Source organism: Nothoprocta perdicaria, unplaced genomic scaffold, assembly GCF_003342845.1.
Source record: "Nothoprocta perdicaria isolate Ctin4 unplaced genomic scaffold, notPer1 scaffold_153, whole genome shotgun sequence".
Taxonomy (NCBI): domain Eukaryota; kingdom Metazoa; phylum Chordata; class Aves; order Tinamiformes; family Tinamidae; genus Nothoprocta; species Nothoprocta perdicaria.
Window position 1 is genome coordinate 1,295,321 of NW_020454683.1, and position 26,194 is coordinate 1,321,514.

General features: G+C 35.5%; 1 protein-coding gene across 2 annotated transcripts in view; it reads right to left on the reverse strand.

The window, feature by feature from the left end:
- Positions 1 to 3,921: 3,921 nt before the first annotated feature.
- TRPC6 (transient receptor potential cation channel subfamily C member 6) overlaps positions 3,922 to 26,194 on the reverse strand; it is a 93,880-nt gene continuing 71,607 nt past the window's right edge. For both annotated transcript variants that reach the window (XM_026034960.1, XM_026034962.1), the window contains 9 exons: positions 25,112 to 25,276; positions 20,199 to 20,412; positions 18,169 to 18,396; positions 15,684 to 15,948; positions 13,829 to 14,024; positions 12,009 to 12,212; positions 6,944 to 7,027; positions 4,972 to 5,047; positions 3,922 to 4,148 (listed from right to left, as the gene is read on the reverse strand). In XM_026034960.1, the coding sequence (XP_025890745.1) occupies positions 3,997 to 4,148; positions 4,972 to 5,047; positions 6,944 to 7,027; positions 12,009 to 12,212; positions 13,829 to 14,024; positions 15,684 to 15,948; positions 18,169 to 18,396; positions 20,199 to 20,412; positions 25,112 to 25,276 (1,584 nt within the window). In that variant the 3' untranslated portion in view covers positions 3,922 to 3,996. The remainder of the gene's footprint in view (positions 4,149 to 4,971; positions 5,048 to 6,943; positions 7,028 to 12,008; positions 12,213 to 13,828; positions 14,025 to 15,683; positions 15,949 to 18,168; positions 18,397 to 20,198; positions 20,413 to 25,111; positions 25,277 to 26,194) is intronic.

A 26,194-nucleotide genomic window follows, 5' to 3' on the forward strand; every position in this document is an offset into this window, starting at 1 on the left:
CTGAATATTTTCATCTAGAAGCCTTCTAATTTATGAGATCTATTTTCCACAGGCCAGATTAAAATTTAAGGAGGAATATGGGCATTTAGAAATTAGAATTATTATTCACACCAGGAATTTTCTGAATTAAAAAAACCATTAAATATTTACATGAAAAATGAGAAATTTCTCCTGCAAATAAGTACAATTGCACATTTGTGGTCTATAGTGYATTAATTACAACATTCAGCTTCAAATTTCAAACTTGAGGGACATCTGCGAGAAGCAAAAGCAAAATTTCATTAGACTAAATTGTGTTTTGGGGCAGCACAGCCATGAGAACCTGTTCTTAGTAAATTATTTGACACAGCTGCTGTAGTTAACGTACTGCCAAGTTCAAACTGTATATTGTAAACCTTACTTGGAAGACATAATATTGAAGTTATATGCTCACCACAATGTCCTAAAGCATGGAATATGAACTTCTGTGTATCATAAAATTCCTGGCTCATTCATTCAATATAAACAAAGTCTAGATGAACTCAGGCATAGATGGCTGGCATCTAAAATCAGATAAGCCTGTAGATCTCATTTCTAAAACCAGTGGGGTCCACCAGCCTTGCCTAGCGGTGCTCTATAATAGGGTGAAATACAACAGATTTAACCTGGCATACCTGAATTTGTATGTGAAACCCTGTAGCTCTTACTCAGGACTTGTTTCTGTAAGTCTTGACAACCTTAAACTTGCATTGCAGTATTGTTGTATAATATCTGCAGTCTTCCATGACACAGGCCTCATCCCAATAATGAGGCCTTATTTGGTTTCATGAAGCACATCATGGTGGATAATCCTTGTACAAAGCTTTGCTAGCTTGGGGATTTTCTTATTGCATTTTCATCTATTGAGAACTTCTTAAGTCCTCCCATATTTTTAATTAAATAGCTTAGTAAGAATAGAACAGAATGGAGAGGGAGAATGGAGCAGGGAAGATGTCTAAGAGGTTCTGATTCTACTTGTACTGTGATAAGATTGAAAAAAACAGTTACAAAAAAAAATTGGAAACTTCATCAAGGCTAAGGAGCATCTTTTGTTATTAGAAATCAACRGGAGAACTATATAGGACATAAATTACCTGTTGCCTACTGCAGACACATTTCTTCAGATACATTAGACAAGATATTTGACCATGAGCCTRATTCAGTGTGGTAAATCCATTGTTCCTATTGTAGAGTGTTACCAGAAAGTTGAAACAATTAACCATATTTGTCTTACTGCTCCCTCTCAAGCAAGAGTAGACAAAGTTTCCCAGGAGTGAAGGACCAGATTATTCACACAATGCATTACAAGGTATTCTGAGTCTGATACATTTAATTTTTTATCAGAATAATATATTTGGTATAGTGCTCATTTTAAATACTACATTGTTTGTCACACTACATTTGGCATTAAACCTCTTCAAATATATTTAACAAATTGTTCCATAAGTAATAACTACATATAAAATATCTTCATTGAATTAAAAAAATCCTTATGCTTTATCTTCATGAAATACAATATATACATTACGATATTATAGTTTTAAGGTAAGTCAAAATTTGGGCTTAAGCAAATTCACAGTGTCTGTTTTGCCTCTGTAATAAAAATCTTAAAAGTGTCTCAATCTTAAACTGTGTTTACTGATCTTGAGTGCCAYTAGCTCATATTAGATTGATAAGGATCTTTTACTATGATCTAGCACTAGACTGTGTATCCAAATTTCACATTATAATGACCAAAAATAAAGACCTTTTCCTACTGAAAGTGAACTTTGACTGCACTTTTTTTTTTTGGAGTTCTGGCCAACTGACTCTCAAAAGAGTTTGTCAGTGGTGGAAAATATACATTAAGCAATGTATATTTCTTGTCCTATGTGGACAATGGCTGGAGCTATAAGTGCTTGTTATTTAGAAATCTAGGGACAAAATATTTCAGGCAGAAACTCAAAAATMAGTGGCCAATTTTAGCCTAGAAAGATGGGCAGGAACTTGATAAGAATTCTAAACTGGCTTCACTTTGACTTGCAAAGTGAGATAACCCCTAACTGCTTTCATTTCCTACACCATGTCGGAGACCAAACGTAGGGCATTTCTGCTTTCTGCTAAGACTAACCAATAAAGGTCATCTCAGAATCTGCCGTACTCCCTGTTCATCATAATAGGAAACACTGCGGGTTATGAGGTAATACTATTTAATAATCAAAGGCAAGTTATTAAGTTGGCTATTCTKTAGCCCATACTCTTCCGACTCTACATCCTCTGGTTTTTAATAGACACTGTTCTAGTATCTTTGAAAATCTCATTTTTTTCTCCTCTCTCAGAGGAAGAGTCCTTAAAAGTTTCTCAACCCTGAGTTCATTATGCCTGAGGCCCACAGGACACCGACTGTCCCACACGCTCCACGAGTGGCTGAACTAATAGGCTAAGTGTAAGGCTAAAAATTTCCCCAGATTCATGGTAAGTATCTTCTGGGAAGGCTGGCCTCCTAATAACTTAGACTGCACTCAAGACAGGACAGAATCCCTCTCCTCTATGTGTTTATGTGTTATCTATTTTAAAAGACATTTTTAACACACTTCCCCCACCCTCCCCCCAAAAATACACAGTGATATCTGACAATTTTTARAAAGGACTATCAGTTAATTCAGCTAGAAACTAACCTAAACGCTTTAAAAATAATCTTTTTTACACCTCTAGTCTGAAAGGGAGGGGTGGGAACATTCTGATACATTCCACAATAAATAAGTTTAACATAGCTAATTTAAAAGCAATTACTGACAAGTCATTTTTAGCCTTGTTTCCTATACATATAAGGCTTTTACAGGTGTGTTACACATCTTTAAGTTGCTGTTAAAAAACTTCAGAGCCCTTTCACTAATTTTAACCAAATCCAAAAAAAAAAAAATAAAAAAAATGAAAAAAGCAAAGGGATGCATTCCACAGATTAGCTACAACAATCCCATTGGAACAACCTGTTTTCTTTTCCTAAAGACAAATTTGAACAAATTTCAACTATCTAAGCAAGTTTAGCTGTGAAGAAACATTATCCCAAATGCACAATTTTTGACTTCAGAGTAAGCATTTACATCTCATGGCTTCATTTCATCCCACTTCAATACAGATGTTAAAAGATTTACCTTCAAACCTCCCTGCACTTTGAGGGATTTCATTTCACAATGTAAAAGCTGCAGAAGTTTGGAATTCTTAGAGATGAGAACTTCAAGGATAAAGAACATCTGGAGTTGCACTTTAGTAAAGTACAACCCCATAAGAAAAAGGAGKTTTTTTTTCCAGACCTCAGCAACGGCTTTTCAGTAAACTTGTGAAAAATATTTTCTTTCTTAATACACTACCTCCCATTAGAAGCTAGGTATCTCACAGGACAGATCAGTGGCAATAGAGCTAAGTAGGGAACAGTACAACACAGTGCTCCGAGTAGTGAACTACTGACCTCTTCAAGGAAACATTCAAGTAAGTTACTTCCAAATCCTGCAAATTTTAAAGAAAGGCAAGKTTTTTTTTCTCATTGAGAATGATTTCTTTTGAAAAGCAAAATAGATCTTGATACAAATATCTAGAAGAYTGGAATTTTCCTCTTTTGCTTTGTTAAACAATACACATGAATGTCTACAAGTGGAGATTTGCAAATGTTTAACATGGCAGAAGTTTAGCTTGATGCTTTTATTCTTCATGACTGGGTTTATCAAGATTCTATGGCATTTTAAAAGAGGTAAGCTGAATRGTAGAATGAGCTAAAATTAACTCTTCTTCAGTAGGCAAAAAATAAATAAATACCTTCACTCAAGTGATATTTCCTCTGTTACAGACCCAGTGGATTTGCCACTGTGATTTTTTTTTTTTTTCATGAAGAGCTGAAATGCTTTATTTTCTGTTCTGGAAATGTGAGCTAGACTTGAGAAAAACATAAATATGGCTTTAAGTGAACTGTTAACATTTTGTTGCATTTCTGAAATATTTAGGCTATCTCCTGCTATCTTCTTCCTTCGAGTTAATTGACAATTTTTCCCCAAGCTTCCTTATGAGCTCTGCCAGGTCCTCCGAATTTTGAGTTTTTTCCTCCAGGAGTTCGTAACGGAGACTTGAGATATCCTGTTTAATTTCCTTCAGTTCACCTGTAGGAGAAATGAGGTCACACTGTTAAGGAATGAAAGAAAAAAAAAATAGCGTAGCCAATCTCACACTTACCATAGGATATTTCTATACTTCTTTGCTGAACCAGAAAAAGTGAAATGTTTTGTGGTCTGTTGGCAAATGGTGACTGATAGATTGGACCATGAAGACGCATCACAGGCCATAGGCTGAAGGCTTGTTTGAAGGGGAGAGATCGCACCAGTTCACCAAGCTGAGGCCACCAGTTCACCAAGAGGGTGAGCAGCTGGCATGCAAGAGCCCACGGTAGAGAAAGACCTCATGCTGTCAGGAAGAGAGTTTGCCTCTGCTTTTCCTGCTGCACTCAGTATTTCTCCATCATTGGAGGGATGAAAAAAAAAGTGGACATTTCTGTGAAGTGCATTCCCTTGGGAATGGTGCCAATTCTCTGTTTCCAGATCATAAACCACACTAAAAAGAAGGCTGAAATATGTGAATGAAGTATGTGAATTCTTAAGTCCACATGTCCACACAAGGGAGAATTCATTTGGGAGTGTCCCCAAAAAGCTCTCAAAAGCCAGAAAAACTTCATTAAAGGCAGTCACACATGAAGAGACAACACTCTTGATATGTGGGCACCCAGCTGGTGAAAGCAGCAGAGATTCATAGTCACATTCCTACTTTAATTTCAATTTCACGTTAATTTTACTTCTTGCACTTGCAAGGCAAGTAAATTTAAGAGCGAGTATTTTGAAAACATGTTTTTAGGTGCCATATGTAACYATTTTAAGAAGTTTGTTTTGATTCTCTGAGTAGATACAAACATGTAATCATCATTAAAATCACCTTCATTGACTTCATCACTTTCTTTGTCTATCTGAGCTTTCAGTACATATCGTTTAATGAGACGCTTCATTATTTTCTGTGGAGAAGAAAAAAGAAGTTTTAAGAACAGGACTTTCCAATATTGCTATGAAATTTCAATATGATGTCTCCATAAACTACTCTTACAGATATTTCAGGCTAACTTTTGCCCAAGCAAAGAAATATTTCGTAAAATCTACTTTCATCCACAACAGATACTTAAGCTTTCTTATCCAAAATATATAAATGTATATGAAGCTAGAAAACTAAACACATTTTAATATTCATACCCTTAATTTAGACCATTACTGGAGTCCATGAGAATGATTAATTTCAGTTGAAGACTGGTTCTCTATGCAGGGGAAAATCTTTACTGCTGTCAGAAGATGATAATGACCCTAATCAGCAGCGCTAATTAAGAAATCTTTTTGCCAAATTTATTTTAATTTAACCAGGAAGTAATTTTTTMCTGACATGAGGCTTTGAGAAACAGGGCTCACATTCTGAGAGTCATTTGGGCACCTCATCTGGGGCTCCTCTGACAAAAAAAAAAGATACTTTATAATGTAAATATCCACATAAGTGGCAATTACTAAACTCTTTTTATGGACACTTGTGAGCACAATCCATTGCAACTAAATCTGATTATATAAATCAGACCATTTCGATGTCCCCCCTTCCCTAGGGGGACCTAGGCCAACCAGCTCAAGCATAAATTTTTACCTTTTTAAGGGAGTTGAATCCTGCCCCTAATTCTGCCATTAGTTCAAATTGCTTCAGCAAAGAATAAAATAGTTACCTTTGAGGATCTATCTGTGGTTTTAATAGTAACCCATGACAACACAATATTTTCTGGTTTTCATTGCAAGAAAGCAAATATGCACAGGTTTCTCTGTCTGCCTTTATCTGTGCAGTAATAGGCTTGACCAGAGGCTCTTGCGAGGTGAATCATCTTAGGTTAATGGTTCCAGAGCATCATTACTGTCATGTTTGCAAGGCCAATAGCTGTACCGTTTAAATTAATAATCTGACAGTGCTTCAAATACAAAGCCACACATCCTCATGTTTACGGGCCATCTTTGAAATCTTAGTATCTATCATTGCAACATAACATAATTGGCTATGAAAAAAACCAGAAGAGACCTGTACAGACACTGCATAATGTTAGAGTGATGCAGTTATCCTACCTAAGGAGGCACACTTGTTTTTTATCCTATGGTTAACAAAAACACTAACGTTTAATTCCATGGTTTCTTCCATATCCTTTTGCAGGATTCGGACCAATTATTTTATTTTATAAATATTATAATTATAAATTATAAATATTTTATTTTATAAATATTTTATTGACCAAGCAGCTCTTGTTTGTTCCTTCCCATCTGCTTCGTAGCACTATGAGAAGAAGGAAAGAACTAGTCTCTTGGCTAGAGCAGTTGTTCTGGATCTCTTTATACCTCCCTGCATTTCTGTGCAAAAGCACTCTTAAGTCAATTGAGAGTCAAAGAACAGAACAATGTATCYAGTACCACAAAAGACCACAGAGAAACTGGGCTGCAAGCTAGCTGTAATTTTGGGGTATTGGAGTACAGAAATGTGTCTCATGAAGCTAAGCTGCTTTAGCTAATTCACTAATTTAATTTTCATCTGTTTTAGGTTTTCTTAATTTGCACTGTGCAGCTGAGGACTGAGTCTATGAAAGTGAAAGATCTTCTCCAAGCTCTTTCAAATATTGCATTATGAGGACGGCACTTAGGAAACAATCAAGAAACAAACAAACAAAAACATTGCACTGTAAATACCTAAGTCATTATATTTGTTTTTGATATACTCAAGGCCTGTGCATTCATTCTCTATTTACATTGTTTAACATAAATTCAAAACACTCATCATTTTATCAGTCTTACCCATCAGTTGTATTACTTCTTTATTTTGTTTAAACAGAAGCTGTGTTTACCTGGTACTGTCTTGGAGGATTGTTTAAACTGTTTAAATGTATTTCATCTGAGCTTCTTACACTTGATTGCTTTCTTTGATCAAGCTGAAATAGAAACATTACTTATAAAAATAAATAAGCACAAGAACAATACATTTAAATTACCTCATGCAAATATTTTAAATATAATAACATATTAACTCACTGCTGCCTGCATCCATGTGTAGAGGAGCAAGAGGGAGCCCTGACTCACCTGGACTTCTTCCATTGCTGCCGCCACAGGAACACAAGGAATGCAAGAAACCAAGGAAAGGAAGGAGAGGTGGCAAAATTGCCCCATTTCCTTCTTTCTTAGCACCTGCTTGTAATGAAGGTTATTTCCCCTACCACAAAATATTTGAGCTTGCTTTTCCTCTCACTTGCATTAATGACTGAAGTTTGGTGCAGTTCATGTCAGCAACCACCAAATCATCAGTGGATACATTTGAACAACATTTTGCTAACTACCTTTGCTGAGAGACAGTAACATCCCTCTGAGATGTGTTTATTAGCTAACTCATTACTCATTAATGGCTTTGAAAAGGACCACAACATCACAAAATGATGAACTGAGACTCAACTGCAACAGTTTCACTGCAGTAAGAGTCAAGAGCAACTGTCAAAATGAAATGGGTCATATTAGCTCTGATTGACACGGGGCCCAATACAATGAATTACACTAACAGAAAAAAAAAGTGAAATATAAATCATGACTGATCTGAATGAGGAATAAATGAGACTGACATCAAGAAGTCATTTCTTTATAATTGCACACGGCACAAAAAATTTTTACTTTTTTCTCTTTTTTAAAAAAGAACTATGACTGTGGTGCCTCAGATCCTGTGGAATCATCTTGAGCTTCCATAGAGCTCTTTTTTTGTGCTTCCACAGAGAGAGAGATACTGCTCATCTTTGTGTTTTACTGTATTGAGCACTTAGAGCTAAGCAGATTGGAGCACCTGGGCTCTTGGCACGCTAGTGGGGTATGGTTGGGCAGTGAGGAAAGCAGGTTTATGGTAGGGTACATGTGTGGCTGCGCAGCTGTGGCATGATGCAGGAGCTGGCACGGCAATGCCTGCTCCCAATGAAGGCTGCAGCTTCCCAGTGGCTGTTCCTCCTATGACTCTGGTCACGATGGGCTCCTGACGCATATGGGAGTTTGCCTGTGGCTAAGATTTGAGAATAAACGGAAATAGGAATACAGAATATGTGAAAAATATACACCTCATRTCAGCTGGAAAATGATAAAAATAAACCTCTCAGCAGAGGGCCTTATTAGAGCTTTGTTCTAATTTCTATTACATGTACTAATACAAACCAAAGCCAAAAATGCAGCATTAGGGGTTGCAAGTTGTAGGCACAAAACTGCCATATAAGCCATCAAATGCAATCATTTAATTAGCAGCAAGAACAGAATTAAAGCTCTCCATTCTCCTAGCTCCTGCAGGGAGTCCTCATTAGAAATTTTCCAGTTTTCTAGATTTCCAATGACTTTATTTTCACTTTTGCAGAAAAGCAAGTAGAGATCAATAAATAGGCTTCACAAATCTCCAAACAGGGAGCAATCTTAATATTTTTTCAATTCTGTTTATTATTTGTACTCTGATTGTCTTTCCTGCAAAAAAGATTGTTCTTATCAGTAAAATATATTAAATTGCATTTAAAGTAAAATTTACACTGAACTTGTTAATTCATTATTCATTAGACAAGATTGACGACTTTTATAAAAACATACTTTTAAAAACATTAGGTAACTATTTGTATTACATTTATTTGAAATACGTAAAAATGACAGAAGATATATATTATGTGACAATATTTATCCTGTCATATCGAGGACCATACAGATCAACCACTTGGTGGCAGAGATTCCCAAGATTTCATTATAGCTGTGTTTTTAAACAAAATCTGTAGCATCTTTAAGCTTCCTGCCTCTGGCTTTTTCTCTTCAGAAAACTACTACAGCAGTAAATGAAGTTTGACATATTAATGGTTGAGCACATGAGAAACTGGGAGAAAGAAGGGGAACAAGAAGCTATTTAAAAACTCCAGTGAAGCTATTTAAAAACTCCAGTGATATAATCCCTAACAAAAATAAACCTCCAGGATTAAGGATAAATGCAGCAGGCATGGACCATTGTTCTCAGGAAAAAATATTCTTGTTTCATCTTCCTTCTCTAATATGACTAGAAAATTAATTAAATCACTTAGAAGCATCATCTGTAATTACAGTAGCTGTTTTGTTTTGTTAACATTTTAAATCCAATTGTGACAAAAAGCTGATGACTTGGAATGCCAGTAAATTGCCTGGACTTGGATTAGATGTGTTGGATTCCCAGAAAATGACTCAATTTGAACTCCCAGCATCAGAGCTCACTTGTGAGAATTTTAGCAATTGTGTTACGTATTAGGCAAGTAAAAATTACATTTTTTTTTTGTATTCTTTCAGTGAGAGGTTAGAGTAGTGGTTTGAATGAGGGATTTTTAAATAATTTATTTTTTTCTGAAGAGCTGTGTTTCAGCCTACAGAATATCTGCCACTGCAGGTTTTTAGCTCAGGAAGATGAACAAGTTCTGCAACTCTCAAGCCAAACCCTTCTTCTTCACATTTTTCCATTTAGAATGAAACTCCAGATAGGTTCTTTGACATCTTTGTCATCCATTGAAGTTTTAAAATTGATTTATATCAAGCAGCTTTTAAAATGTTTGTAAATGCTGGATTCATTAAAAACTAGAGCAAAAAGCATATCACCTCTGATCGGTATCAAGTACATTATTAGGATATTTCCCAAATAAAATGATGATTTGTGAAATGCTAGAAAAATTAACAGTATTGCTCTCAGAATATCTCATAAAAAGCGTAATTTTAGTGCAAGTATTTGTAGTGTCTATGTTTGTTTTTATAATCTATTATGTATTTAGCCAAAAGCAGAACCTGTAACAGGCACAGAGGCACAGAGTTTAATGTTTCTCCATACAGCTTGATTTTATTTTCTTCTAGGATTAAAACCTTTTTTCTTCTCTTTTAGTCTTCAACTAATCCTCTTGAACCTCATGAATCCTCACGAACTTCAACTTTAACCTCATGAAGTTCAACAACGGCAAGTGCAGGGTCCTGCACTTGGGTCCTGCAAGTGCAGGGTCCTGCACTTGGGAAGGAATAACCCTGGACACCAGTACAGACTGGGGACCGAACTTCCGGAGAGCAGCCCGGCAGAGAGGGGTCTGGGCGTCACGGTGGGTGACAAGATGACCGTGAGACAGCAGTGTGCCCTGGTGGCCAAGAAGGCCAACGGGATCCTGGGGTGCATTAAGAGGAGCATCTCCAGCAGGTCGAGGGAGGTGACCATCCCTATACACAGCCCTGGTGAGGCCACATCTGTAGACTACATCCAGTTCGGGGCTCCCCAGTACAAGAGGGATGTTGAGCTACTGGAGAGAGTCCAGCGCAGGGCTACGAGGATGATCAGGGGCCTGGAACATCTGCCCTGTGAGCAAAGGCTGAGGGAGCTGGGCCTGTTCAGCCTGGAGAAGAGGAGGCTGAGGGGGGACCTGATCAGTGTCTATAAATACCTCAAGGGAGGCAGTGAGGAGGAGGGGGGCGGCCTCTTTTCAGTGGTAGCCAGCGACAGGACTAGAGGAAATGGCCACAAACTGAAGCACCAAAAGCTCCACAGGAACTTAAGGAAACACTTCTTGACAGTGAGGGTGACAAAGCACTGGAACAGGCTTCCCAGGGAGGTTGTGGAGTATCCTTTGGAGATCTTTAAAACCCGCTTGGATGCAGCCCTGTGCCCCGTGCTCTAGGTGACCCTGCGTGAGCAGGGGGGTTGGACTAGATGACTCCTGAGGTCCCTTCCAACCTTAAGCATTCAATGATTCTATGACTCTAAAAGTATTAATATTAGAGTGAGGAACAGGAAGGCCAAAGAGTAGGAATGCAGAGAAAAGATGTGGATTAGGAAAAAGAGCAGTAACAATGGAYGGATGAGAGCTAAACAGAGGAACTAAGGCAGGAAAGACACAGTCTTGATTATACTTTTCATGGAAAAGCTGCTCATTACATTTGTAGCAAAATGCTGACACAGCTGCCTAATTTCTTTACTGCTTGTCATTTGATTGAACAGTTGAGAGATACAAGGATTCGTCTACTATTTTTACAATTAGTTCACTCAAAAAAAAAAATTCCAGACAGATTTGATTCTGCCACCTGTATTTTTTTTTTACAAACCCATATTCTTTTTCTTGCAAATGTTATGTTGCCATATGCTCACTTGTTCACTTGTATACATTCTTTCTTGTATACTTTCTTTCTTTACGTCTATTATCACCTAATGTGATGTTTTGCCCTATGTTCTCACAAAAATTATACCACTACAAGTCTTTTCTTATTGCAAAGAAAAGAGACAGACTATAAACTCTTTACGTAAGTCTATTAGATATAGCAATTAATCAACTCAAGTGCATTTTACTGTACCTGTCATATAAATAAAACAGATTACAAAATGCTGCATTCTTGGTGGAAGCAGAGTCAACTTACAAAGGAGGAATTTAGAGACATTGCCCAGGTATGTAAGGATGGTGTTAGCAAAGCCAAAACTCGTCTAAAAATGACATTTACAAGGGAGATGAGAGCCTCAAGAACCTCTACTGTTACATTTCCAGTAAATGGCTGAAGTAGGAAAATGAGAGTCTATTGTTGAACAGGGCAAGCAACCTCTGCCCTTGGAGGTTTTCAAGACTGAACTGGAAAAATCCCTGAGCGCCTCAGTCAGACTTCACAATTGACTCTACTTATCACTAGAGTGATAAGAAGCAGGAAGAAATCTAAATTTGGAACAATATTTTTGAACTTAAGGCATTTTAAATGTAAAAAAGTGCTTACATTAAAAAGCTAAAGCAAAATAAGAATTTCAGCCTGTTTCCACTGACTTCAGAAGTGTCACTTGGACTAAGTAGAATTCACCAGAAAAACAGGTCAACACCAACAATGAGAAAGGAAAATTGCCTTTGTCTCATTAAAATAGCATACATATGATAAAGTTACCTTGTTCATCTCTGCATCTTCCTGAAAGTTTTTCTTTTGGCACAGAAATGGTTTAGAGATCCATTTTTTGATTCTCAGTAAGAGATACAGCAAAGACTTAGGGCTGGGCACTAAATTGAAGGGTACTGGAAGAGTTCTTCCTTCTTCAAAGTAAGAAAACCAAAGTTTAGCCCTTGCAAATTTCCATTCTACATCGGCATCATCCTGTAAAACCAAAATATTGCTATTAACACAATGTTAATGCTATCTTGACTGCTAAAGAAGCTGCAGGTAAATTTTAAGTGTTTTGGAAGGGAAATAGTTAATTTTAAAGAGATCAAGAGGTTGTTTACACTCATGGAAAACCAATCTTCAGTGAACGGAACCCATACGGAACCCCATGGAAATTAATCCATATAAAGTACTGCAATTAGAATAGAATAAAGTGGATTTGAATTAAGCATCTCTTCCTCCAGTGAGTGTTATCAGTCTACAATATAGGACCACAAAAAAAAGACTTCTTATTTGTTGCTCTTTGTAGACTGACTAGTAAGAACTAATKCTCTAACTTAAAAGTTAGATTTAAAGCTTGATGACAATACACAAATTYCCTTAGCACTTTTTTTTGGTAAGCTACTTGCTTTGAAATCTGTCTGATTCTGACAAGAATATGAAACAATTCTCTTTTAACATAATATTCTAAATACTTTAAATATGAAAATCTGATGTTTTTACATAATTCATTTCACTTGCTGAAATATTAAACCAGGCTTACTGTCATCAGCATGCTTTATCTTGAGCATTTACAATGACCAAAACACAGATTTTATTCCTTCCTGCAAAGCTCAAGTTTTTTTTTTTTTTTTTTTTTCAGAAAGTTCTAAAGTTCTGGGTTCATGACTGAGTTCAGGGACATGACTCAACATTACTATAACTGTTTCTAGAAGTTGTATTCAGTCACTAGGCTTTTTTTTTTTTTCTGGCTAACAGTCTGTTTTTATAAAGCTGTGAACTGTTTTTTTTTTTTTTTTTTTTTTCCTTATGGCCTCTTTGGTCAGAAGAATCCCAGCCTCCCTGGAGAATGAGATGCTCTTGCTTAAGCTGGATGACACTGTGATCCAAAACCAGAGCTCTGAAGCTGGGAAAAGAGCAGTGTCAAACAACTAGAAACCTGATTTTGCTGTGGTGCGACAAGGATGTGCTCTAGGAAACGTTGGGATGGCCTGAGGTTCTGGAGATCCACTTCCTTCTTCTCTAAGCAATAATATGATTTAGTCTCCTTATTTTTTTTTCCCACTGCATGCAAATATTTATACCAATTATTTTGCAAGATGATAGTTTTATTCACTTCAGAGGAGCAGGGAGATGGTAGGTAGGTGGGTAAAAACAAAAACAAAAATACCCAGCACATTTATGATTTTTGTACAAGGTTAAGACATAAGAATAAGAACATCCTTGCAGAAAGAGGTACATTTCTCAAATAACAGCTACAAATGAGGGACAGGAAACATTCATAAAGTTATATAATACAGCACATCCCTGCTGGGAACATAATATAGTTCCACAGTAATCCCTTAGTCCAGTTTAGTTCTGACTGTTACAAGTATGTGAAGCTAAGTTTCCATTTACTTGACTATTCCAGAGCTTAGTGATAGTTCCAAATAGTTTTTCTATTTAGTAATAAAAATAGATGGTGGGATTAATGCTTCTTGCTAATCTAGTCCAAGTCTGTGGTATTTTTCTCAAAAAATACCAAAAATAAAAAAGATTTTAGCAGGAGATTTAGTCGATTAGATGTAATAGTAAGTGCAGTGTTATATTACTAAAAATGGAATTTTTACCTCAATTTCCTGGAATGAACTGTTGATCATTGCAATGAGCATGTTCAGTAAGACAATGACCATGGTAACATTATAGACTCCATAAAGGACATAGCCGATATTTTCAATAAATTTATGTTTATAATTGATGACAACTGATTTAACTTCTGATAGTCCAAATATAGCCCAGAACAATGTCTTGAAACTTTCTTCAACACTAAATGGAGAAATTGAAAATATGGATATGTTACTGAACAATATGTTTTATGTTATTACTGTATAAATTGCTATCCTTTTTATATAATATGCAAATTTTGTTTTACTATCACAGTAATACTATGCACAGCAAATATATTAGTTAATTTCATATACACTGGCTTTTGTAATATAATCTCATAAGACTTTAACTCTTTTTTGGCTGGTAAGAATATATAGAGCTCTCTTCAATGAAACTTAAAATGAGATTTTCCCTCATATGATGACAGCTAGACCTGCTTCAATTACATGTAACAACGACACTTGTCATGAAGAAATCAGACTCATTCCCACATGCTGCTGACTGTTCTCACTGGCAGGATGTTGTCCTCTATACCCAGACCCAGTCTGTCCCMAAATCCCTGAACAATCCCTTACCCATGGAGTGCTAAACTACATTTAAAAGTTAAACTTTATATTTGAGGATCATCTGACATATATACAGTACTGTGTAAGAGTTTGGAAGGCATCGCATTTTTATGAGCTTCTGCAGTACAAACAACTTGAAAACAGGCGATATTACTTTTCAGTAGTTGTATAAAAAGTCACCTTATTCTCATGGTAGGAAGCTGCCTAAAAGAAGCATAGTCAATAAATATAACATTGAGACTTGAGTCTCAAGAATCTCACTAGTCTTAAGGCTTTCCCCTGTCCCTTCATCCTTGAAAAATGTTTCTGTATCCCTCCAGGGTGACCTCTCCCTGCTTCCACATTTCATATGCTTTCTTACTATGCCTGAGTTTAGCTGGGAGCTCCAAGTTCATCCATGCACATCTCCTGCCACTTTCACTTGTTTTCCTATAGGTCATGATGGACCAAACTTGAGCTCGAAGGAGATGATCCTTGAAAATCAATCAGCTCTTCTGGACCCCATTTCCCCCAGGTAGGTCCATATGTCATGGGCTTCTTCCAAGTAGGTCCCTGAACAAATCAAAGTCTGTTGTCCTGAAGTCTGGGATTATGATCTTGTTATTTGCTTTGCTCTTTTCTATCAGTATCCTGGACTTTACCATCTCATGGTCACGGCAGCCAAGGGTGTCCTCAACCTTCACATCTCCATCTGTCATGTTCACCGAAGTGTCTCCCATCATCAGTCAGCTGCACTCCAGTAACCTCCTAGGTTTCTTGTGTTGCCCTCTAAAAATACTGATTTATTTAACATCTCCTATGAGGATCAAGGTCTGTGACTAAGAGGGTTCTTCCAGTTGGCTTAAGAAGGCCTCATCTATTTTTTCCTGATCAAATGGTCTGTAGCTGATACCCATCACAACATTACTCACCTTCATCTACCCATAAGTCCTGACCCAAAAGCTCTCAACTGTCTCATTATCCCTCTCAAGGCAGAGGATTCCTGCTGCTCTCTCATATAAAGGGCAACATCTATTGGCTTCCCAGGATGCCTTTTTTTATTTATCACTGTGTGCTCAGACCAAGAGTTCATTTTCTGACTACAAATATATCATACGAGCACCTGAACAAGAGAGATAATTACTACTTGATCTGATAGAAAGAGATTTTATAAAATATGTAAATCTATATAACAATTGGTAAAATTAATATATACAATAGAAGTAACTGACTTTCCATAAAAGTAGCCTATGATCATTGCAGTTGTACTTACGTTGTGAAGGCTTCATTTTTTTTTGCTCCCAGATAGTAAGAATAGAGATTAAACATCCCTATCATGAAAGCCACAAACACCATGATAAATATCACCATGAACTTGAAGATGTCTTTCACAGTTCTGCCAAGTGATATTTGCAGGGGTCCAAAGCTTTCATTAGCTGGCAGAATGTAGGCTATTCTGGAGAAACTTAATACTACTGCAATAGCATACAGTCCTTCAGATATGATCTGAGGATCAGACGGATCCCAGTTTATTCTGGCTGGAAACAAAAGATAAGAATTTCTGTCAGATTTTCATGCCCACCTTAGGTTGCTCACTTAAGTATTCCTGTTAGTAAGTAACAAAAGAATAAAACAGAGTTAGTGTAAATTGGAATTGAAGGTAATGGAGGTATGAAAATTTGAAACAGTTGAAGCACCATGTTCACAGCTTTTTATTTTTTTCCCTTATTGTAATTTGCATTATGTATTTTCATATGAAAGCAAATTATAATACCTCACTGTTTAAAAGTAAGGAGTCRGTAAGCTCTACTTTTGGGAAATTAAGAAACACACACAAAAAACTATTTCATGCTTTGAATAAAATGACTGAGAGCTGTGACTACTCGGATCCCTATTACCTTGGACTTCCATGGGCCAAGTATGAGTGGTCAAATAGTGCATGTAGTGACTGAACATTATTTCACAGTGCTCCCCAATTATCTTACATGAAGATGTATCTTACATGAAGATGGTGCCAGAAATAAAGTGAGAAAAAGGAAGAGAATTTGCTAAGACTGACACAAAAGTGAGATATTGTTGCGTCTACTGAGAAGAGATGAGAGAGAGAGAGTGGGATGAAAGAGAAAGAGGGAGAGAGCAGAGAGGCCTAGGATATCTGAGGTAGCGGAATAAGTTTAGATCTACGAGAGGTCTCTTTGGAGAAGCACCCGTAGGACAAGAAGTCCTCTGGCTACTCAAATGGCACTAGGCACTTATCTTTGGCCAACTGAGCTGTACAATGGTAAGCTAAATCCTCTTCAAGGTCTCTACTGACTCTATTGATTAGATCTCCACATATTATAAAGGAAATCCAAACAATTAAAACAGTGTGGACAAATACAAAAATAATTTTTTGGAGTTTAATCTCACCCAATTTAAGTAAAATCCAGATTACAGTGTACAGCATACAAGCAAAGATAAGTGAATAAAGCAAACGAGAAATGTGTATGTGATTCGTTTGTGCTATCCTAAGTGAACTGCTTAGATGTAGAGAGTTTTAATTAAACAGTGCCATTCACAAACTCCAATGATGGTGGGAATTATGATGCTTCTCATTTTTTTTTCAATCTATTCCATCTTTCATTTACAGTAAAATGGTGACAGTATTCTGGCACACAACAAACATTTTTAGCATTCTTTCATGCATCAAAATGTCCTTAAATGTAACAGAAAATTATATTCTTTGAGGAACTTAAGTGCCAAATCAATATTCACATGACATGGCTACTCTGCTTAACAGCAAAACAAAGTCACTATTCACAGTTAATGTCAACAGAAATTGTCTTGTTAGGTGATACAATATTTTGTTGAAAAAATGAGCACATCATGACTAGAAACTTTGAACAAAACAGCATTTTGGCAAGTTTTTTGAGGAGGGTATATTTTATAACTGAATTCATATTTAACTACATGATTTATAATTTTTAATCTGAAAATTTAATTTGGAAAGCAATTTTTTTAAAATTACAGATTAGTAAATTTTGGAATATTTATTAATTGCTCTTATTTTTCTACAGTCTGGATAATGAATACGTTCAGAAATAGTATTTGAAGTATTGGTATAAATCAATGTAAGGCAGTATCTATAGAAAACTATTGGAAGACAGAAATGTCTGTAYGAGCACATATAAACAGTACTCAAGATTTTTTAATTTGGAGTATATAACTTCTACTTATTTCTTTTCCCAAGCAAGTTTATTAACATTTTTATCTCATACTGGCAAAGAAAATAGTTTTGCAAAATATTAAATTAGTACAATGGAGCATCTAAGTAAAGGCTTTAGTAAAGAGATACATTGGTTCTGTTAGCAAAAACAGTTTAAGAAGTTCCTATGTTCATTGTTTAGGTCAGTCTCTGGAGTAGAGACTGTCAACACAACAGTGGACTGTCAACACAAACATATGCAGGACAGGTTTGTGGCTGAATAAATGAAAGTGATCATTTACTCAAAAANAAAAAAAAAAAAAAAAAAAAGAGGTGTGCTATAAGGATGGGGTTATTTTAACCTAGATCATTTCAGTCCTTCAGTTTCTAGAAGAGCCTTCCAAGAGAGATGCATGAGCACAGATAGAACAGGGATCATATAGTAAGGTTGAGAAAGAAAAACAGGGGTATTTCCTAAAGCAGCGCATTATGGAACCAAAGTTGGAGACTTATTAACAGAAAGTCAATTCTTCTTGGCCCAAGTAGTAAATTTTAACGTGTACAATCAACTCACCCAAAGTGTAATATTTTATGTTGGGCTCCAGTGTGGGACTTGTCAGATCTTTCATATTTGCATCAACGAAGTTCTGGGCTCTGGATGCATGCCAAAATGCCATAAATCTTGCTATGAATGATGCTGCAAAAATTGCTAACATACCAAAATCAAGCATATTCCATAACTCAAAAAGGTATTCCTTTGGACCTTGCGACCAAATTTCTTTACATTCAGACCATATCATGCCTACGTAAGACAGAAAAGTGGTAATTATGTTGGTTTTAGCTTTGCACTCATTTTATTTGAAATGTTATCAGGTATAGGATAGGTCTTGGTTGCAGTCAAATTTAAAATAATTTTAGTCAGTGGGAGTCGGAATGAACATTAAAGTCCTTGGACCAGCAAATTCATATACATGTCAACACTTCTTTCTCATTGAAGTAATCTTTCATAGTACTTTTGACAGTATAACTCACAGGGAAAAATGGGAAGTCAGTATTCCAAATCCATTACAGACACAGAAAAGAGACTGAAAGAACAGAAAAGCCCTGGCATGGTTATATAACCATGGCAGAACAAATAGTAGTAYGAACATTTCCTCATTTGCAGAGTACCCTGGGGATAGTCTGTCTTCCTGAAATTGCAAGTACATGTGAAAAAATGAACACATGGGTAAGAATCAGACCCATTGCTTCTTCAATAAGGCAAAGGTTATACTTGTTTGATTCCTAACACTCTTGCATTAGTAATCAAATACAGAATATCTATATATTGCATCCTTTCTACTGGGTAAATCATTTTCCTTTTGAATAAAAATTTTTCTAAATTATGAACTGAATTCCTAGGATTCTAAACAGAGTTAATGTCACCTTTTTACAGTACTTAATGACATTGTCTGGAGGCCCCTTTAGTCATTTTTCTGGTAAAGCCAATTATAACATTAACTACAGAAATTCAAATGTAATGCTAGATTTGTATGCACTGAGTCACTTTCTCAAAAATCTCTACCTGCTWATGTATAACATTGTAATAAATAAATACAGATTAAATCAGCAAACCAAAACTTTTCAAGTTAAAAGATCATTGTTGACTCCTTAATTAACAGTTGTTGACATTTATAGAGCATATGGAAATTTAAGTGCTCTGTTATTCCCATAATATACAACCATATTCATTTACATTCAGATAAGTCATAAAACAAAGCCTTCAGTGTCTTTTAAAGTTATACAAATTACTTTATGTACAGATGGCTCAAATTTCAAATGTGGAAAGTCCATAAATCAAAAGGTTTATATGCCCAAATTCTTGAATGAGGAGAGACTTTATCTTGCCTTTTTTTTTTTTTAATTCTACCATATCACTGACTTAACTAATAATCAAAACCCTCATCCTCAAAATATTTAGGTGCCTAAGCCCTCCTAGAACAAATGGAATTAAAATTCGTAAACAGAACTGCTGTAACTAAAATATGTTGAAACATCTGTGCTCAGGTTATTACTCACACTGAACAAWAATGTCTCAGTAAATCAAATGTCCACCTCAAAAATGTTCCCATGATTCATTTTATATCTGCACTAGGAAAGAAAATTAAACACTGAATATTCAGGCATCTACATTCTGCTTCACTGTTGTCAAATAACAATGCATTTATCTGCATTCTATTAATTCTGACAGAATATTTGCAAAACAAGAGAATCTTGACAGAAAGGGACAACTTATATGCAAAAAAAAAGGCTTGGCTCATCACGTGGAAATCTTTCTGCTTGGAATCAGAATCAAACCAATAAAGAAACTGTATGCATTTTGATTTTATATTTATAAAATCATATTCATTCATATTTATCTGTCATGTATTTCACCTATATCYGTGATCTGAATATTTCTTATTAACTAGGCACACTGAAGGTCTGCTGATACCCAGGAAGAAATACAAGGCCATGTGAGAATGCAGCCAGTTGAAGAAACATTTTACATATCACATTGTAATGGATTAAACAGGAGTCTAGTTTCACACTACAAGCCAAATTTAAGTGAAAAATAACATTTACCTATTACCCAAGAAATAATGAGCAACTCCATCCATGAGAAACAAGACGTTTTCATTCTAAAGAGCTGTTTTACATTGCCTGTTGTTTCATTGGGTCGGAGTTTGGTGCCATCAAATCTGTCAGCTGCATTCATGACAAGTAGACCAAGAAAAATGGTAAAAGAGGCTGCATGGGCTACAAACTTCATAAATGGTCCACGCATGATCCTCCCCAGCTGCAAAACAGGTTATAAAAGGCAAAGATACAGTATCACCCTCTTCCAAAATAAAAATTCATAAACTGTGTTATACAAACCATCATCAAAATGAGTAAGAAAATTATCCCCCTGAAATTAGCTTATTTCTTTTAAAGGCAATTGTCAGTATGGCCATCATATTGCATATATACTTCTAAATATGTATTTCTCTCTGATACTTTTCTTAACACTTAAAAAAAAATTCCATGTAAATTCATACAAGGATGATATTTTAGACATTATTTATCACAAGATTTGATAATGTTTTGATAATGCCTATATTTACAGTAAAAGTCCTAGTTAATTCACTTAGTTGGCAGTTGCAGAAAAATGTTCCTGTTACTTTTATATATGAAGAAAATATCTGTATGTGACAAACATGCCATATAAAGAATTCAGAGTGAGTGTCAGAGATCTCTCACAAAGCAAAAAACTTGTGAGATTTGTGTTCACTGAAAAAAGGAGGGGAAGGTAGAAAGATGATGTATTGCAGTAAGTCATTTTGCTACACTTGTTTCAATATCAGAGTCAGATTTTTGCTGACTTTACAGTCAGCTTTGACAGAAACAAAGAGAATGCATCAGAAGATGCAGTAGAAAAGTCTGAAACAAGGATAAAACATTTAAAAAGCTAGACAAATATATAGATAACTGCTACTAAAGGAACACTGTCAAGGTTAACAAGCCCAAAATTGGAATTTCCTATACTTTTGCATGTTATTTTGCAAACCCATGCCATCCATTTTATTTCCTCTATTTAATAAAATGAGTGCTTTATTTTATCATAATGAATTCCTTCAGCCTCATGAAATGAACTGAAGTTCTTTTGTGTGAACTACAGGAGAACAGGTGTTTGTCATGGGAGATTTTATTTCAAGTTAGMAAGGGACAGTCATAAACAACAGAAAATAAAACAGAGTTGGAAAATTGCCAAGTACCTTGACAGTGTCCTTTTAAATGCATTATGTTGTGCTCACAAAYGAAGATGGATTAGAAGACAGATGCCAGAAAGAGAGACAGCCAGAAAAGAAGAAAAATTATTGAAGGAAGTTATGTTAATCACTCATCAAAATATTAAAACTATAAGAATGAACTCCTATCCCCCTACACATCAAAAGAGACATCATCTTTGCTATATATAACAAAAATTTCTGGAAATAGGACTAATTACATTGATGCTGGAAGTTTTCATGAGACTGATATATAACAATGACTCAAGAAAATCTAGAAATGTCAGTTTTGTAATTTTGAATCTTGTTATAGAGAAGATCAGAAAATATCAATCAGGGAAAAAAAGGAAAATGTAAAGACAAGGCCCAGTCTTGGAAGATATTGGCAGTTAATAAGCTATAGTCCATCTTTAACATGCTCTAAGTGTACACTGACATAATAAATTCCTTCCCACTACAGAGTCCAAGGTCATAAAGTTCTGAATGTTCCTGATCTCGTTCAGTAACAAAAGTTGGGTTTTATTTGTTCTTTTCTGTTGTTTTGTATTTTTTTTTTCATGGTTATTTTATGTTTTAGTTTGTTTAGTCTTGGAAGTGTTTTATAGCTTATTCTTTATAGCATATATGTTTTATAGCTTATAGCTTTATAGCTTAATTTAGCATCATCTGAAATTCCAAGAGGTTGGAGTCAGTGACTTTATTTCCCCTCCAYGTGCCTCAGTAGAAATATTCAGAATTGTAAAATTATGGAAAATGGTATTAATATAGAACAAAACAAAATGAATTATTTTATATATTTTTCAAGCAGGAACAATTCTCCAGTCCTCATATTTTGGGCATTATGGTCAATGTTATTTCCTTTGCCATGGTGCAGACTGAAAGGACTGAATTTCAAGTTCAGATTTCTTGTCTTGGCCATGAACTGACTAAAGTATTTTTGAGTTAAAATGTTTTAAAAATCTACATTCTGCCATCACTTATAGCTAAACAGCTTCCTCAAAGGTAATAAAGATTCTTGGAGATAACAGAAGATCAATTTTAGTCTTTCAAAATACAATGTAATAAAACAATATTCTAAAAGTTTGAAGTTAATTGTGTTTGTATTACACTGAAATATCTTCTAGAAAAAACAAAACAAAACAAAACAAAACAAAAGCAAAGAGTTGATGACACTTTGGAACGTCTCCAAGTGGTGACTGAAAGTCAAAGCAGGTCCAGCTTTCGGTCCTTCCAGTGTCTGACACTACTAAATTCCTGCCAGATCAAATGAATTCTGTCCTCAGAGTGCTACCAAATTTCTTTATTATGCGGAATTCTCTATTCAGCATCTGTCATCCAGGCTCACATTAACTAATTTTCACAGGAAACTGTTAGCAAAATATGTAAATCACAGAAATACTCTATGACTATGAAGATGTTGTTTGTGTTTCACAGAGTATGAGAACTTAAAAGAAATCTTCAGAACAATTCCACTGTTATTGTCATGATTAATACTGTGACTATTTTCTCTGTCTTCCAAAATAATACTAATAATACCAAATGAATAGCAAAAAYGTTCTGTTCTGGAGCCATGATTCCATGTTTTTCCAAGTCATATTAGATCCATTTTGATTAAGCAGTGAATGTTTTTGTCTTAAAAAAAAGGGAAAAAAGGCAAAAAAAAAGAAAACATGAACCATTCTTCTAAGTATGAATGAAGCATGAGATAGCAAATTGTGACTGGTGAAAGAAGTAGATTGTTTTTATATTTGCAGAATATAATGAAACAAAAACATCCAACACAGATCATAGGAAAAGATGATTAGAAAATAACAGATGATGTGACACCTTGTTGACGACAGAACCTTGAGAGTTTTTCCAGATTATAAGATCTCTTTAAACGACTTTGAGATCTAATATATCATTGAAAACGAATGACAAATAAACAATTCACTTCTGTATTTGAAAACCAGTAACCAAAGTATGGTAGCACTGTCATTTTGAAAGCCTGTTTTTAGGCAAAGTATGTGGAAAATTGAAAATTATATAATTGATTTTTAGTGTCAAGACTGAAAAAAAAAAAAGAAAAACATGACCCTTTCCCYTTAACACCCAAATCCAACCCATCCAACCCTTTCTCCTTTCACAGAACAGTAAAGCAAAACACAAAGACCTTGGGTCTTTCTTTTGACCTTTTTCTTCCCCTGCACTCTGTATATGTACGTAGGACTCTCCCACTTGCTTGATGCATGGACCAGTGTGACTTGTGGCCAGCAGTATACTCTTCATAGAATTCACACCCCCATCTTTTTCTTCTTCTTTTTTTTTTTTTTTTTTTTTTTTTGCCCCTCAGTTGAGATACTGTCCATATCATAGTATTGAGAAAAAGATACAAGACTCAGAGAAATAAAAATGTGAACAAGCTGTCGTCATCCTTAACGCTCTCTTTTTTTTTTTTTTTTTTAATTTCTGATATAGTCTCCAGTCAAAATTTTCATTCAATATAAAGGCAGAGATTTTTTTCCCACCCTCAGTAGAAGGGTGCCTCTATAGTCCACTGCCTTCAAACCAAGACAGCGGTAGGATCCAAATCCAAGCACCAGCACATTATAAACAAATGCAGGCAAGAACGGATGGCTGCTCTGAAAACCTCCTGGGATATAACGAGTCTTAGCATTGCCTTGACAGTCCAGCAAATCATAACAGAGAGATGTGAGCAGACATTCACTCATGCATGGCTGGTAGGAACCACATACATTGCATTTACGGGAAATAAACAGTGTAAGTAATTTTTCAGCAGTCTTTAGAGAACTCAACAGCTCAACAGCTATGGAAGTTTTGGGAGGAGATTTCAGAAAAAATAAGATACAGCATGACTTCAGTGAGCTTGATAAGTTCCAGAGCATGTAATATTAAGCTATATTTAACATTTCATTACTTCAGTGACTCCAAAACAACACAGTTCTCCCTGTTAAAYGCGAAACTGATCATGATTATGATAATTTCTGGCCTTATCACTTCAGCAACTTGTATCGATGTATTTTTAATCARCAAACATAAAGATAGGGTCAGCTTTATGGTCAAGTTTCTTCTATCTTGCCTTTGAGCTTATTGAATCAACCCACAGCTTGAACTTAGTCTAGCTCTGAGTCAAAGGGATATGAGGATTTTCAACATTTGTGAGGATCAGGATCTTCTAACTTTCTGCTAGAAAGTTACTTTTCAGRCAGTCAAAGCATTCACAAAGAAAAGGGAATCAGAGACATTCACTCCACTTTACTATTTAATAATAGTGTGCTGTACAAAGTAGTAATGCTGCTAGAATTCTTAGAAATGTAATTTCTTAGATTACATTTCTAAGGGAGAACATTTACTTCTCACAATGTCCTCTCTTAAAAGCTAGTGGAATTATTAATTTATTTTTGATTTAACATATGTATCATCAATGCAATTATAAAATGAAGAACAGTTTAACCCACTGTTACCAAATCATTTCTTCAAGGCAGTTCTTTATTCATCACAGTAACTTCATTTAATATCCATTTAATTTAACAGGATACTTTTACCTGTTTTAATTACAATTGCCAGAATATGTAATTCTGCAGTCATTCCATCATCATGAAGCATTAAAATAAMATGCACTATTGAAGAACATCACCAACTTACACTTATGCTTCACCTTCGTCAGACAGGACCTATATGCTGATGATGCAGCTGTTATTAAAGATGTTGCAAGTTGTACAGACTGACCTTACTGCAAGGAGCAATCCAGTAAGCCATGGACAGGAACGGCAGTCCCACAGCAACAGCAAGAACAACTAGAAATTTCACTGCCATGGTCTGTTGTCGTAAACCTGACAAATTCTCATACCAAATTGAGAGAAGTTGTTGCTGGCAGTTTGGATGTGCTACAAACTATGACAAAGAAAAGGAACACAACAAAAGGTGATTATTATCAGTATACCTCTTATTAAAATAACAGCTAGAGGGTGTGCATTAAGAATGCGGGAGTAACATCAATTCAGCTAATATTCAAAGAAGCATCTATACGGGTATATGGAAAAGTTCTTTTTATGAGACTAATCTCCCAAGATGCAAGTACTTTYCTGCTAGCAGCAATAAATCCTTTAATGTAAAAAAAAAAAAAAAGATATTATTGACACAGTGTTCCACCACAAACTAACGGTTTCCATCTGAGAGTAATTATCCATCAGCTTTACTCTGGGCAAATTCCACTTGCTTCTGACATTTATCATCTTCATATTGCTATTTCAGATGTTCTAAAACTTGAAGTCTTTCTGATCTGCAGAGGATGCTGAATAGTCTTCAGTTACAAAAGAATCTGCCTTGTTTTCACATGCAAACATAGTAAAAAAACAGCTTTTCAGCTGACATAAGAATACAGCTGTCATGACTGCAGGAAATCCACAAAGGGCTACTTATAACTTGGTGGTTCCAGAATATTATGGACAAATACTGCAAAACTGAGAAGTCCAGACTATAACTCTCTTCTGTCAAAACCTCTGGGGAATATAAGAAGACTGTTACAAAGGTAGATATTAACAGACAGTGGGATTTTTTTTGCACAGTAAACTTTAAGCCTAAACATGGAGTATTCATACAATGCAATATTTCACAGAATTACATCTTTTTCCTTTTTTTTCTTCAAAATAATTTTCTGTTTAAAAGATAGCTGGCTGAAAGTGAAAGAAATGTCCTTTTAATAGAATAGGGAGAAGAAAGTGTTCAAAGAAAGTTCACATGCATTAAGACTCAAACACTGTTAAGGACAAGGTCAATGTGACATTCTTCCTTTGGAAGTTGTTTCAGCTA